Below are 17207 nucleotides of genomic sequence, written 5' to 3'. Positions count from 1 at the left end.
CTTTGTTTTTTCAAGGAGGAAGTAATATTAAGGACCCAAAACATTTCCACAAGCTTGACGTCTTTCAGAATACCTAGAGTTCAACAAAGTGGGTCCAAAGAGTATCAGAAGAATAGAATTCTTGATTCTGCTACTACTCATGCACCTAAAAGAAAAATATATTCTTCCAAATGTGTCGAACCTATCCTAAAAAGTAAGACTTCTGCTGCAGCATGTGATGAAAAATTATTTATGTTCCTTTACTCAGACTTGGACAAGGCCTTTTGCCCTTTGCTTCTTGTGACTATTCCTGTATTTGACAAATTGAATATTGCCCTTCAGACTTGTTCCCCACAAGATCACTTTTTATTACAGCTCCTAATGGATTTGCTGAAGCAGTTGTTCACCAGGTTTGTGAAGCCCAAAATCGTCAAAATCTCGTCATTGCTTGAAGTTGAGTGCAACTTGATTCAAAATGAAAGAACTCATGACATCAAAACATAGTGAATGATCTCCAGGATACAGATATATTCCTTTTCTTTTCATCAGTGAGATACTACTTTTGTACTGCCTGTAACTATGTCATCAACAAGTTTCCACTCAAGGATGATGTGTTAAGCACACTCAAGCTACTTGGTTAGAAAAATTGAAAATGTACAGTTTTCTTCCATTTATGTTTTCTTGGGATAGTTTCCTATCATGTTATGCAAGGAAGAGAATGAAACTGCAGATGAGGTGGTGAATGGGCTTCAAAGGAAGTTACAGCTATTCAGGTAGGTGACAATTTGGTTACTTATCAAGGTGATACAAGTGATTCCAGTTGGGAACTTGGAGAGCGGATGAACTTCATAAGTATAACCAAATTTTTAGAGTAATGCTCTCTATTTTCACCACACTCCATAGCAATGCAAGATCTGGACGCATTTTCAGCCTTGTGAAGAAAAAGAGAACAGAGTTCAGAACACCCATGTCCATTGACTCTCTTGAGTGTATTTCTGTTTTCAAGACCAGGAATTCTGGTCCCTGTTATGATAAATCATTTTCTCAAGACTTTTTGCAAGAAACGAAAAAGGCCATGACTATGACTTAAAAGTCGAACTAGCATGCGATTTGCAGCATCCATTATATTATTTCTTGCCCATTTTACATTAAACAAGTTTTATTGTGTAAAGCCTCTTTCAGTTTTCATAGATCTGCTTAATTTATAAAGGAAGTTCTGTTGTGTATGCTCCAAACCAATATTCACCATGCCTGCTGCTGTTTAACACGGATTCCTTCTTGATTGTTATGTCCATCTACAAATCATTGGCCTGTGATGTAAGTAAATGTGATTTCATTGAGGTATCCTGTTTAAAACATGAGTTATTGTACTTTGTAGCATAGAACTATTACTATTTTCATCAACCCGGGGTATGTCAAAAATCATTAGATTTTTGGCCGTGCGTGAATTTTACTGATAGTCCAAGAAGTTGGCAGGTATGGAAATAAATGTGGCAATGTCCGTCTCTTATGCAGAAGCCAAGAAAAAATACAAGGCATATAAACACTCGGTCTTTGCCACTTATTTTGCTGTTCCACCATGTTCTCTGACTTCGTTCTTAGGATTGGGCTCCCAGAGCAGTTTACAGATTCTTATGCAGAATTGTTCGCTATCAACAGAGCACTGGAGTAGGCGAGAAGCATCATGGCAAGAAATTCCTTATCTGCTCAGATTCCCTAAGTGCCCTTCTTGCTATGCACTCATCAGATAGCTTGTGCAAGAAGTCAAGGACATTCTCCTCTTTTTGCGGAATGAAAAAGGAAATTATTTGCTGCTGGGTTCCAGGGCACATCGGGATCCGGGGAAATAAACTTGCTGATGCCAAGCACACATGTTCCTTTTTACCTCCTAATCACTGTTCAGTTCTCGTGCAGGCTGTTACCACATATATGACTGAGAAGACAATGAGTTACTGGAAGGCTCAATGACTGGAAGTACAGAGTAATATACTGTGTGCAGCGAAACCTTCAGAGTGACCGTGGTTTACTTCCTTCCATCCATGACGAGCTGAAGAAGTAGCCCTTGCAAGGCTTCAAGTGGAACATTTCCCATTGACACACCTTTCTTTTGCACTGTGAGGGACTACCAGTGTCTCACAGATGTGGAACACAGTTATTGATATTTAACTGCTTGTGCGTGACAACGTTAGGACAAATGTGGGTCTCGCTCAGGATCTGCCCTATATTTTATCTAATAATGAAATGAGTTTGGTTTGTGTTTTAAGTTTCTGTGCGATTCCAGGACTCCTTCCCGAAATATTGGGAGATTTTAATGTGTTGCAGAATGGCTTTGTCATCCATTATTTCTAAGTAGATACCACACCACAATAATCAGGGCCCCTTTTGATGTGCCTGTACTGGAATTTTACCCTTGATCTTATTTTGTTATTCTGGTGTGATTTATCTGCATTTTATGGTTGCTTTTTTATTAATCTCAAAATGTCAGTGTTGTAATTTAAAATCATGCTTGTTGATGTAGCTGGTTTAAAACATAGTGTTCTTTTTTAGTTTATAGTCATCAACTTCATCCCTCTTTATTTCATTTTGGATGCTGGTGACCTTGCCATTAAGGGCCTTACAACACAAATAATGATGATGATAATCCTCATCCTCATCACACCCGCCACTGAGAAAATGTGAGAGATCATGTAGCATTGATAATGCTTTCAATTTAATGCATTAAGAGTGACGCTATTTTCATCAGTTAGAGAATACTGACTACATGAAATTTTGTTGTCTTTTCAGTACAAAGTTTCTGCAGTGAACCACATGCGCTGTGGCCTCCCTACCCACCACTACCTTTTTTATAACTGTTTATTACAGATACTGTAGTTTTATTGTTACATTCTACACAAAACATGATTTTAACACTTTTGTTATGTGCTTGTGTAAATACTTTGGTATTCGCTTGTTGTAGGAAATGTCATGTCTCGAACTTTGCTTGGTGGTCGATCTGAACGGAATGAATTTCTCCTACTCCATGCCTTCTCAGAGAAGGATTACATTGTTCCGGATAAAGAGTATGGCAGGAAAAAGGTTGCACATGTAAGTATTTCACAGTTAAACAAAAACTATAGGAGTTCATTGTTATAAAGTTAATACTCTTATTTGTAATGTGGATTTAGTTAAGAAATCATGTTCGTATAATCATTTGCTCAGAAATTCCCTAGATCTTCTATTTCTGAAACTCTGTTCCAGTTTCTTGTCTGTTCCACACTTCTTAACTTCATCCTCTGTTTGAAAACTGTGTTGTCTGATGTGAAAACTTCACCAAAAGTCTCCTCAATTTGGTGTATTCTATAAATCTGATAGTATGTCATTACAGAAAGTAATAAATCTTTGGGTAAATAATTTCATTGTTTTATTTTCTGAAAACATAGATGTTAATTTCTAAATAAATTGTAACTTACTCACATTCAAGTGAAATTAAACAACTGAATGAAATACACAAAATGAAAAAGAAATCGAGAAGCATAAAATTAACCTGCGACATCCATCCCTCCATATTGTAGAGCCTGGGGTAGATAGCCTCTACAATGGTAGTGTTGATGATCAACAGACACACATTTTATTAGAAAACAAACTGCAGCACTCATGGCATTGTTCCATTGTGCCAATGCCCCTTTGATGTGTGATGACAGCAGTGAGCATGGTGTGCTGCTGCAGCGGATACTCAGTGGCCTGCTGGTAGCTGCTTCGGAATGCTGATACATGGCATGATTCTTCAGTTTCTTATGGTGTATTTGTTGATTGAACAGTCCACGGATGTACTGCCATCTCACAGTGTCCAAAGGGCACAATATTTTGGCAGTCAGACATATTGCCATCATCAGGTGCGCTGATGAACTGAGTTCTTGAGGGCAAGTAGCTGACTCACATCCCCTGCCTCCATGAGCTGCTCCCTCCAGTCTGTGCCCGCGGGTCGCATGTCAGCAGTTGTTGAGACGATTGCATTGCCATCTATGATAGCATTAATGCCAGTTCTCTGTCCACCGTGGTCACCAGATCATGTTGTTTTCTGAGAGTCTTCTTAATTAAATTCAGTGCTGGTTCCCAAGACTTGCTAAGATCTTAGCTGCGATCATGGTCGATGAGATCATCCCTGGTGTGAATTTCTGACTCCTCTAGAAATTCGCATCAGGGATGATCTCATTAGCCAAGATTGCAGCTATAATCTTAGCAATGCTTGGGAAGCAGCACTGATTTCAATTAAGAAGACTCTCAGCAAACAAAATGATCTGGCGACCATGGTGGACAGAAAACTTTCATAAGTGCTGTCACAGTCATCAACGATAGTGTATCCATGACTCTCCACGTGTGGCCATGGGCACAGACCACCGAGGGACTAGCTTTTGGGGCAGGAGATATCAGTTGACCACACACCCTCAGGAGTTGAGTTTGTTAGCGCACCTGACGATGACGACATGTCTGATCACCAAAATATTCTACACATTTGACACCCATGGCAGTACACCCATGAACTATTCTGATAGGTGATGTCTGTTCGCCAGTGCAACTCAGGGCAGGGCGCCCCAGATGCAGAAGACTGTCATAATTCTTGTAGAGGAAGACAGCTACCAGTGGTGGTGTCCACCTTTGCTAGTAGAGGCATACATCAACAGTTTGCTGCACAAGTGCAGGCGGTGAAATAGCTGCACTGCGCTGATCACAAAAGGTTGCTCTCCAGGGTGGGAAGCTGGCTGCAGCTGAAGTAAGCCCAGAGGTTGCCCGCCAGCTGGGAGAACCAGCAATAGGCTTGTCGGTGGTGGAGCCCAAGTCTCGTAGTGGCTGCAGGCAGAACAATGTCACTTGATCATCTGGTGTAGTCCTCCCCTTGTTGGTCGTGCTACCATACTGTGCTGCTTTTGCTGGGCTATTTGTACAGGTTCGGTGCCAACTTGTTGTGCCAGGGCACCGCTTCCAACGACACACACCAAAATATGGCGGTGGCTAGAAGGTTTAGCAATTGCCCTGTTGTTCCTTTGCCTTTTTGCAGTGTTGTCGGCACTGTGGGTGCTGGCCCCTGGTCTGCAAAGTGGAAACAGGCTGCATCTGACATGTAAGTGTTTTGCTCAGTTCTGTGCTCAATGACAATCAGGGCCCTTTTGCAACAGCTGTGGCAGCACTGCTATTTCGTTACTTAGTGCTGAAAAATAGTGGCGGTGCTACATATCTCCCCTCTGATAGATCCAATCCTTGGATCATAGCTCAGAGCAATTCTGCAAAGACACAGAATGCATATGTTTGTCAACTGCATGTTAAGTCTTAAGACACTAGGCCAGTATATTTCCATTTATGTATGATCTGCAGTTTCCGTAAGTGACTACTTATCAATGAAATCATATGACTTTTCCCAATTTTTTCCCTCTTTATGACGGGGTATGAGGGTCTAAAAAATATTTATATTTTCTTGGGCATTTCATTTGCTATACCCAGAATGGCAGAATTTGACACTACTGTAATATCTTTTCTGAATACATGTAAATAATCCAACTAAGAGTTGTAAATGATCACCAATCACACAGACTTACTGCTGTCCATTGTTGTGTCCTGTCACTTGCACATTCCAATCTACCAAAGTTTATATCATCAATAGACACTGAAGTGCCAAAGAAACTGGTATAGGCATGTGTGTTCAAATACAGAGATATGTAAATGCGGTGCTGTGTTGGTAGCACCTATATAAGACAGCAAGTGTCTGTTGCAGTTGTTAGATCGGTTACTGCTGCTACAGTGGCAGGTTATCAACATTTAAGGGAATTTGAACGTGGTGCTATAGTCGGCGCACGAGCGATGGGACACGGCATCTCTGAGGTAGCAGTGAAGTTGGGATTTTCCCATACGACAATTTCACAAGTGTACCTGAATATCCGGAATCCGGTAAGACATCAAATCTCTTACATCACTGTGAGTGGAGAAAGATCCTGCAAGAATGGGACCAGCAACAACTGAAGAGAATTGTTCAATGTGACAGAAGTATAACCCTTCCGCAAATTCCTGTGGATTTCAGTGCCAGACCATCAACAAGTGTCGGCATGTGAACCATTCAACGAAACGTGGTCAATATGGGCTTTCGGAGCCGAAGGGCCACTTGTGTACCTTTAATGACTGCACAACACAAAGCTTAATGCCTCGCCTGCGCCCATCAACACAGACATTGGATGCTGATGACTGGATACATATTGCCTGGTCGGACAAGTCTCATTTCAAATTGTATTTGTCAGCAGGGGACTGTTCAAGCTGGTGGAGGCTCTGTAATAGTGTGGGGCATGTGCAGTTGAGTGATATGGGACTCCTGATACATCTAGATATGACTCTTACAGGTGACATGTATGTATGCATCCTGTATAATCATGTACATCCATTCATATCCATTGTGAATTCCGACAGATTTGGCCACTTCCAGCAGAAAAGTGTGTCACCCCACATGTCCAGAATTGCTACAGAGTGGCTCCAGGAACACTCTTCTGAGTTTAAATACTTCAGCTGGCCATTAGATTCAGAAGAACTCCCCCCCCCCTCCCCCCTCCCTCCTCCTCCGTACTCTTACAGATTTATTGTTTATTGACAGCCCTACAAGGAATCATGGTGTCAGTTCCCTCCAGCACTACTTCAGACATTAGTTGAGTCCATGCCACGTCGTGTTGCGGCAGTACCGCGTGCTGGTGGGCGCCTTACATGATATTAGGCAGGTGTACCAGTTCCTTTGGCTCCTCGGTCTAATGTAAATGGATAGATAGAAAAATCTGCTCACCAAGTGGCAGCAGAACACGCACGCAAACAGGTTTAAATTTTATATTCTTTTGGAGCCAGTGGCTCTTTCTTCTGGTAGAAGAATTGAAGGGGAAGGAAGAGGGGTAAGGAAAAGGACTGGAGAGGTTAAGGGAAAGGGGTAAAGTTCAGAAAAGTCACTCAGAACTCCAAGGGAGCCTTGCAGGATGGGATGAGAAGGAAATACTGATTTTTGGGGACTTATTTTCAGTAACGGTTGATAGGCAGTCCGTTTAGTAACACCCAAACCATATGATCTTTCTGTTCATAATGATCACTTCAACTTTCATTATGCACTGTGATGGTAAGCCCAATCTTCAGCCTTTAAGTTCCATGATTCGCAGTCCCGACAAGTTCTTTTTCATCTCAAATCAACAAACGCATGTCTTGCCACATTGTTGTACAAGCACTCACTAACTTTCCCTCACTGTACAAGGAGCGTTTTAATAGTTCATGCAAAGTCCCAGAGACGGCACCACCGGCCCGTATCAAGGTCATGTTTAGTTAGTAGCATCTTTGGAAAGAATGTACACCAAATTTCAGCCATATTGGTCTATTTCTTTGTGTTTGGCATTCGTGTGAATCAAGGAAGTCGAGTGCTTGTCAAAAAATGGATGGAAAAGAATTTCGTGTGGTGATTAAATATTACTTTATGAAAGGCAAAACACCTCAGGAGACTAAAGAGAAGCTTGATAAACATTACAGTGACTCTGCACCTTTGATTAGAACAGTTTATAAGTGGTTTCCAAAATTTCAAAGTGGCCATATGGGCACAAGTGATGCTGAACGTTCTGGACGCCCTGTGGAGGTTAAGACTCCAGAAATCATTGATAAAATCCATAATATGGTTATGGATGACAGAAGAGTTAAGGTGTGTGAGATTGCTAGAGCTGTGGGCATCTCGAATGAATGGGTACATAATATTTTGTATAAACATCTGGATATGAGAAAGCTATCCGCAAGATGGGATCCGCGATTGCTCACGCTTGAGCAAAAACGGAATCGTGTGAAGTGTTGCAAGGATGATTTGCAGCTGTTCAGGAAGAATCTACAGGACTTTAAACGTAGTTTCGTCACTGTGGACGAAACATGGGTACATTACTATACTCCTAAGACCAAACAACAATCTAAACAATAGGTTACCAAGGGAGAATCTGCACCAAAAAAGGCGAAGACCATTCCTTTGGCTGGAAAGATTATGGCGACTGTCTTTTGGGATTCACAAGGGATAATCCTCATCGACTATCTGGAAAAGGGTAAAACTATTACAAGTGCATGTTATTCATAGTTATTGGACCATTTGAAAACCGAGCTGCAGGAAAAAACGCCAGCAATTGGACCGCAAAAAATTCCTTTTCCATCATGACAATGCACCAACACACATCTGCAGCTGTGGTCGCAAAATTATTGGAAATAGGATTGCAACTCCCCCCTATTCTCCAGACTTGGCTCCCTCGGACTACTATTTGTTCCCCAATTTGAAGAAATGGCTGGCAGGACAAAGATTTTATTCAAATGAGGGGGTGATTGCAGCATTTAATAGATATTTTGCAAACTTGGACAGTTCCTATTATTCGGAAGGGGTCAACAAATTAGAACAGAGTTGGACAAAGTGTATAAGTCTAAAATGAGGCTATGTCGAAAAATAAAAAAAAGGTTTACCCCAAACACGTAAGTAGTTTTTATTTTTGCACAGACTTTTCAAACACCCCTTGTATATCACTGCTCAACTGTGTTTCTGATATTGCTGTGTGCGCTTTCATGTCTACGATTTACCTATCAGTTCATCACTTCATGGTTAATATAGCAGATGCAAATAAATTAAGCAAAAAAATTTAAAGCTTTTTCATATTCAGGTAATAATAAGAAAACAGATTTATCCTTTAGAGAAAAAGAAATATGTTTTAACATTATTAGCGATCATAACTATGCTACACCATCTAAGATAAGAATACTAAAATCAAAAAAAGTGAAAGAAATGACAGAAAAAAGACAAAAAATTACCTATCACTAATGGCTTTATCTTAACAATTTCCATTTTTATCGTCCCTGTAATCTCCCTTCCTCATTGTAGTTCAGTGCTACTACTACTTTAGCAATGTTACCATTGTATATGGAGTAGATCCAATGCAGCCTTGCCCACTGAAAATACGGCTGTGACTCAAAGATACCCTTTGAGCATCTCTTACTGTCTGCTTTACCTACAAATAACTGTACCTCACCTGTGTCTGGCAGTCTGGACCACATGGGTTGGGTATATGGCCACTTTTCCCCTCTGACAGTGACAGAATTCTTATGCTGATATTACCATGTATCTTCACTCATCCTCAGAGATTAGCACGTATAGGGTGGGACAAATAAGTGTCTCAGAGGGTACAAAAAAATGTAACTTTGGAAAGGAAATACAGTACTAACCTGACTGTAACTGATGTTAAGAGACCGTTCGTCTCTCAGAACTTTTGGGCCCTGGTCAGCAAGTTGCTGAAGGTGGATCAAAGCTGGACTGTTTTAATTGCTGCAACACAATTTTCCAGAGCCCAAAATGATCTTCCCCAAGGTCACCTTCTATCAGTAAATAATTTGAATATACATTTTGTAACTATGACTTATCAATACCGCCCCCCTCTGGAATTGCAATTCTTGAAGTCTGAGGGCAATTCATCTGTCTTAAAAAAATATTTAGTTTGCAGTCAGGACTAATTAATCTGACGATTCTGTAATATTCAATCATCAGCACCTACATTTTTAGAAGATGGAATTATTTAGTTAGAACTCATTACTGTCGTGTATTCCAGAAATATGGCAAAATGTTTTATGTCATTCACATTCTCTATGACAGCTGCAGCCCCATGCAGCAGCTTTTCAGGTTTCTAATAGGTTATTAGCATATCTATTGACATCAGTAAACTCTGTGCCACAATTTATGTATTTCTATACCAGTAAGAAGGTCCACTGAAAGTAGCCACACTTAACGATGTTTACATGTGGCGCAATGACATGCCACACATCGGGTCTACGGTAGGTGAGTGGTTGCTTTTCCCATAGTTTTGCATAGAGTTCCATCCGAGAGGTTCCAATAATGGTTATGATGGTTATGGCCAATTGTAATGTATCTTACTTCTCATTAGTTTATAGTTCAAGAGCCATTAAGTTCTTAAGCCATCATGAACATCTAACTTTCTCTGTTTCCCTTATGATGCAAAAGTTGGTTCCAAACCTATTGAGAAACTGTTTCAGATCCTTTATGGTAGTGTTATCTTCATCTTTGTACTTTCCTTCCTTTTGTAGGTACAAAAAAGGAGCCAACATTTAGTTAGTAAAAGAATTTTTAGTGGTCAGTTAGACAGAACACAAAAAATCAAAGGAAATAGCTTTTGAAACTATGTGCTTCATTTTGAAATACATTTGTTCTAATAGAAGGATACATTACCAGTTTGCTCTGTATATACTTTTTAAGTTTTTGTTTAATCTTACCCTGAATAAATATGAATTAATATCAATACAGGAGGATTTTGATGGTGATAATGAAGAAGATGGAGACGGGACAATTCGTAAAAGCCGAAAGAAGGCACAGTATGCTGGTGGCCTTGTTTTGGAACCCAAAAAGGGCTTTTACGATAAACTGGTGCTTCTGATGGACTTCAACTCCTTGTATCCAAGCATTATACAGGAGTACAATATATGCTTCACAACAGTCAAACATTCCAACTTGAGTCATGAGGTACGGTTATTTATATCCTTGTCAGAAATAAGCACTTATGTGGCACATATACTTTTGATAAAGAAAAAGATATACTTGTGTGCTGAACAGCACACATCATGCATTCTATAACATATTAATGGAAATTTCAGGCTGAAAACAACAAACAAGAAATTGGAAAAATACACTTAAAAATCCCCTCCCCCCATCCCACACTGCACCAAACTCCCCCCCCCCCTCCCCCCCCCCCGCCACACACACACACACACACACACACACACACACACACACACACACACACACACACACCTGCGCCTCTGTGGCCAAGAAAGAAGGGCGAATGGGTAGTATATATGTAAGGAAAAGGGATAAAAAAAGTCCTTTTGTCAAAACAGCTTTGTGTTTGTTGTTCTTAATTTTCTCCAGCATATTTGTTGATAGAATGATAGAATAGTCTGCGGAGTGTTGTCGGTTCATGGTGTCCAACAGGCACAATATTTCGGTGGTCAGACATGTTATCATTATTTTTAGGTATTAAGTTGAATTTACAGCCTTTATATTTGTGTGATTTATTGTGTAACCAAAATTTAACGGATTTCATTTAGTATTCATGTGCATGACTTCACATCTTCATAATTATGAGCTCAATTGCCAGTTTTCTTGTGGAATAAAACAACAAATTAGCCAGTGTTTCACCCCAGGCCAGATTCTATCTAACATTGGCAGTTTCTTGGATTCAGTCTCAGAAAAGTAAATTTCTTACTCAACACGGGCAAAGCGAAATGAAACAACACTGCACAACTATGCTTGATGAATAGAGAAACAAGTTGCAGTCATATTGCCACACATCACTGCTAACCAGAAAGGCAGCCATCCTGCACAAATCACGTGTGGTTCATCAGATTGCCTGGATTTCCACGTGACCAGCGATCAGTGACTGACTGCTGTGATTTGTCCATGCATGCTATTTATGAAGCGATTGGTTGCCCATATAATGGATTCCTGTGAAGCGATGCTTGTCTGTGGGGCCTTTTGGAAATGTAAACAGTTGTGATGTCACACTCATCAAAACGAGGCCCACAAGAAAGACGCAATAAAATCAAATCAATATGGAATGTTGTTAGAAGGGAGACAGGAAAAGTAACCACTGAGGTAGGTAGTATTACTATTGAAGAGAACGAGACCATCTTAACCAACAGTACACAAGTAGCTAATGTATTTAACAACCATTTCTTAGCTGTAGGAGAAAAAATTGCTGAGAACAGTTCAAAAGAAAAAGCCAGGTACCACATGGAAGGGGGGGGGGGGGGGGGGGGGGGAACAGTACATCCAATTTTCTGCTGCAAAAAGTACAGTTCCTTTAATAAATGTAACACATCAACAGAAGTCAGTAGACAGGGTAGAGCATACTAAGTTTTTGGGTGTACATATAGATGAGAATTTTAATTGGAAAATTCATATTTTGGATCTTCTAAAGCGACTAGGTTCAGCAACTTTTGCAATCAGAATAATAATAAGCGGTTAGAATAATGTGTGGGGTTCATAGTCGCACATCTTGTAGGCATCTTTTTAAAAGATTGAGAATTATTACAACAGCCTCACAGTACATTTACTCACTAATGAACTTTGTTCTCAACAACATGGACCAGTTTAAAAACAACAGTGACATTCACGAGTATAAATCTATAAATATACTATATGCATTTTGTGCCATTTAAGGGAATGGGATAAATAATAGAAATATTAATCTTTAACTCTGTGTTGTAAGATCTTGTTTCATATGTGCATTTCTTGTGCACTTGACATGTTCCCCATCATAACGGCTACCGTACTGTACAATTGATCAGTGGAACATGCAACCAACTAACTAACTAGAAGTGAATCAGGAACAAAACCACTATAAGAACCTGCGTGGACCACATCTAGCTTCTTTTCCTGTCGGCTGATGACCCCTACTGCTTGGAGTGTCATCCATCCAGCATTTACTGACAACTTTCCTGGCATTAATCCACATTTCATCTAGGTATATTATGGAATGAATTCCCTTGCCCACAATTTCGTACAAGAATATGCTTCGATTCTGTACGGTATGTGCCTTTTCTGACAGGACTTCCCCTCCATCTAGAGCTTCGTAATGGAAAACCATACTTTTGTGTATAATTTTCAGTGATGCTTTCCCACCCATGGAAAGTTCACTTTTTTTAACAACACTAGCAACTTTGCTACAGTAGGATACTCTTTCCTGCAGTAGTAAGCATAATTGTTCCTGCAAATAGCATCACTCTGGAAATAATCTTAAGTCGGTGATGGGGTGAGACTGCTTTTTCTTCTTTCTGGGAGTTGCTAAAATGACATTATCTGATCCAAACACCTCGGAATCATTATGGTTCACATCTACATCTTTCAAATTTTGCAGTAAGACTCCCTTACTTCCTGGTGTTCTTGCACTAAGTCCAAGAATTTTTTATGTGTGTTCCACTACTTTATCGGCAGGAACCGATGGCTCTCCATGAATACTCTTACATTCTTTCTCTTGTTCGTAAAACTCAAGATTTCTCTGTAATAACTCCAGTGCCTGACTGCTTAGCAGCACACGTCGAAGCAGCATTGTCAATAGGCGAACTAACTCTTTTTCTGTGACATTTTTCACGTATCAGAATTTCCAGAAGCACAGAACAATGCAAGTGCATGGTGGAAACTGACCACAAAGCACATTGTTTATGTCAAAAAAAAAAAAAAAAAAACAAAGCCAGCGATGCAGGAGCTTTGACATCACGACCGGGAGCAATTATTGCACTGTGATTGGTTTGTGCCACACGCTTGGTGCCCCACACTTCTCATTCTTCACTTGTCAAATGGTTCTGCTGCCAACTTGAAACTCATGCATCGAGTACAATGTATTACAGGCCCTTGTATTAGAAGTGTGTGTTGATCAAACCTACGAGTAACAAAATCTAGCAGTCTGCCCCTGTATTGCTTCGATGTCTTCCTTTAATCTGTCCTGGCGGCAATCCCAAACACTAAAGCAGTACTCAAGAATGGGGTAGCACTAGTGTCCTATATGTGATATCCTTTACAGGGGATCCATACTTCCCTAAAATTCTCACAATAAACCAGAGTCGACTATTTGCATATCCTACTACAGTCCTTACATGCGCATTGCATTTCATATCATTTTGCAACGTTATGCCTAGATATTTAATCAATGTGACTGTGTCAAGCTGCAGATTACTAATACTGTATTCAAGCATTATGGGATTGTTTTTCCTCCCTAACCAGGGCATGTGTCACAGTGTTGGCCTGTTGATTTCAAAAGAACTATAATTTCTGTGTAATGCGAAAAGTGATGTATTATCATTACCACATAATGATTCCTTGCCGTGTCTTCCCAAAAGGACCTAAGATATCGAAACCAATCTGCTCAAATGATGTGCTGGCCTTTGGTTATCTCTGCAGCGGAATATGCTCGTGACTCAATTTGACTTAAGTGTATGGTACATTCTTCTTTAAAGATTGTTCTATGTCCTGCATATATGTTCACCACCAATATTATTGAGATATGTCATTCTGTTGTTCTACAACTATCAAGCCTTGCTAATGCATGATCAAGCACCTGTTTAAATACTTCATTTTGTAACACAGTTAGTACCACAATTTGAGATACAAGTGCATGACAATTTTTGGTTGTGTTATAAATAGCGTGCAGTATGCATCAGCTGCTAATGCCTTCTGCCACACTGCACAGATGGACCCCACTCATTGCATCACACTAACTTTCTGACTCAGATTGTTGACATTTCTGTTTGACTTGCCAGGGTTTATGAATCACCTCAGAATTGAACTCACTGAATATTAGCACCTAGCATGTTAACCGGATTGTCATCCTGAATTTTCTCTAATGCAAATAACATCAAAAACATGTTATACAATATATGAGACACAGAATTTCTTTCCTTCTCTGTTCAGGTGTGCTGATGCATAGGCAACCAGATGTTTTGCCCCATCCATTTCCTTACTTAATACACAGCTGCGGATAGCTCGCTTCAAATGAAGGACAAATTCCTCCTCCTAATTTATGAAAACTAGTATCAGTTTAGTTGTTAACAATTCTTTCAGCCAAATGAATGAATCTTTGCATTTTGGTGACCAGTGAAACTTCATTGGTGTTTTCAGTAGGTGAGTTAGTGGATGTGCTGTTTCCACAAATTTTGGATTCAAACTTCCAGTAATAATTCGCCAGGTCCAAGAAATACTGCAATTCTTTTTCCATGCATGGAGCCAGAAAATTCTCTATACTTTTGTTATCCTGGGGTCTGTCTGGATTCCTTTATGACTAATTATATGCCCAGAGTACTGTACTAGTTCTAACACAAAATAGCACGTTTCTAAACTGAATGTTAGGTGTGTGCCACAAGCATCCGATTAAACATCTCCCTTATCCATATTGCATCCTATTCCATGTTCTTCACAAAGATAAGTATATCATTTAAGTACTCCATACGTCCCCACAATACCTTGATGGTGCTGAAATGTGGACGGTGCATTTTTCAATTCAAACAACAAATGCTGATACTGATAAAGTTCTTATGCTGTCTTGGGTGATCCTCTGCTGCTACCTGTATCTGGTGGTATTCATTCCATAGATCTGTGGTAGAAAAATATCTGCATTGCCCCAGATTATCCAGAGTATCCGTATATTCAGGGTTGGATAAGCCTGTGATGGCACCGATACAACACAAACAATACTCCTTTGTCCATCTGCACTTATCTTCAGGTTGGTTAACACTGGTGCTCCCCAGGTACCTTCCTCAATAACACTATCTCATAGCTGTTGGTTAATAAATTCTTCCATCACCATTAGCAGGTAATGAGGTATAAATACGGCTTACAATAAACAGGCAGTTTGTTCCCATTTGGGATTCTCTGTCATGTCACTAGCAAAGATGCACAAGAAGTAAACAGTTCAGTATTCTAGCAATATTCTATACTCCTGCAGAGTCGCTACTTTCTCCTGTTATGCAGCTAAACTGGCAGCTTACTTAAGCTTAGGGTGCGAATTTGCTGTGCCTAAATCATCTTCATGCAAGATCTTCAAATTTGCGACTGTCAATCCCTGAGACAGTTCGACATTCGCGGTCCCAAAATTCTTATATAGTTCCTCATTTTCCTTTGGTGGCTCTGCTACGTGCAATAAGTTTATTGGCTAGTTATTTCATATGCTCACTCACAGTAGTTTCCTCATACCTTGTGGCACATTGTAGCACAAATTGATACTTGGTGGCCATGCACACATTCTTAAATGGTTCCTCTTGCACCAATGATGAACCTTGCATTATCTAGCTTTGTCGGCATTGTCACCCAGATGGAAATACGTGCTGTCAAGTTCTATCATGCTCTGATCAAGCTCAATTTTCGCTTGGCATTCAAGCAAGAAATCAAACCTTAAGATTGTGCAGGAAGCATCACCTAAATGGAACAACAGTTCCATACAAACCTGAACAGTTTTTGCCCCAACCCGCAAGCTCAACACAGCTGAACCTAGCAAACACACATCATTTACACCAACTCCACTTAATCTACGTTGTGGCTTTGGCTAAGTTCTTAGGGAACCCTGATTGTACTTTTCTTAATATGTTGGGTGGCAACATCTATAGGAATGTATGTAATGTACTCTATTCTGCGTCTTGCAGAAGGACTGTGTTGGAATCATTATTTCTGTCATCTTGTTTGTGCCAAAATTTAATTTTCTAACCCTATCCACAAGTTTTCTATAGACACTCTTGAGTTTTTGTGTTACATAAAACCTAGTTAGTTTTTTGTGTGTTTCTGCACCAAGTCCAGCCTCAGAATTTCAAATGTCCATGCATAACTTAACTGCTCATGAACCAACATTGTGTAAGCCTTTCCATCGCCACCAGATGTAATTTGGCCATCAGTATATGCTGTTCACATTTATTGAATTCAGAAAAAGTCCTTTGTTTGTCAAGATCACAATTTATTATTTTACCAATAAAGGATTTCTTCCTGAATCCAAGAAAAGTAAACAATTACAGATCGTGTATCTCCAATTTGACCGTATCAGGTAACAACATAGAAACTGTTTTGCTGACCAACATTCCAGCTTAGAACCTGTTAACAGGTTGTCTATGAATGCTAAGAAATCCTCTTATGTCTTACTAGAAAAAGGAAAGACCAGGGTGGCATCACTACCACCTTGGACACACAGTGACATCCTGATTGAGGATTGATCCCTCCTGTCCTCCCTCAGTGCATCTAACTGCTTGTGTGGCTGTGTGTTATCTTCTTGCATTTACTCAATCTGATTCAATGAGCTCTGCAAAGCCTTTGTTGTCAATAAAAGGAAAAATTCAAAAGGAAAGTCATCAACACAAACACCTCAATTGTATTTCCTGCCACTGGGCACACCTAATTCTTACATCTGAGTGCTAATCATGAGCATTCTTTACATTCCCTGGCGTAATATTCAGGCCTCCCATTCTTGGAGATTTCGGATAGCGGAGCACTTGCCCACAAAAGACAAAGGCCTCAGGTTTGAGTTCCAATCCAGCACACAGTTTTATTGTGCCATGATGTTTCGTGTCAACAGTGGTGAGTGAAGAACTGCGACAAGTGAGATGCTGATTAACCGTATCCCTGTGTAACATAGACTTAATGTGCATATCAGGCAAAAATTTGTACTTGTCATATTTCAAAGAGG

At 40.0% G+C, this 17207-nt stretch overlaps 1 protein-coding gene across 1 annotated transcript in view; it reads left to right on the top strand.

Annotated features, from left to right (window-relative positions):
- LOC126458438 (DNA polymerase alpha catalytic subunit) overlaps nucleotides 1-17207 on the top strand; it is a 263548-nt gene that overhangs the window by 143257 nt on the left and 103084 nt on the right. Inside the window, exons 17-18 of the mRNA XM_050095493.1 lie at nucleotides 2936-3063; nucleotides 10295-10510. Coding sequence (XP_049951450.1) covers nucleotides 2936-3063; nucleotides 10295-10510 — 344 coding nt within the window. The remainder of the gene's footprint in view (nucleotides 1-2935; nucleotides 3064-10294; nucleotides 10511-17207) is intronic.

This window comes from Schistocerca serialis, chromosome 2, assembly GCF_023864345.2.
Source record: "Schistocerca serialis cubense isolate TAMUIC-IGC-003099 chromosome 2, iqSchSeri2.2, whole genome shotgun sequence".
Lineage (NCBI taxonomy): Eukaryota > Metazoa > Arthropoda > Insecta > Orthoptera > Acrididae > Schistocerca > Schistocerca serialis.
This window is presented reverse-complemented; position numbering and strand designations above follow the sequence as displayed.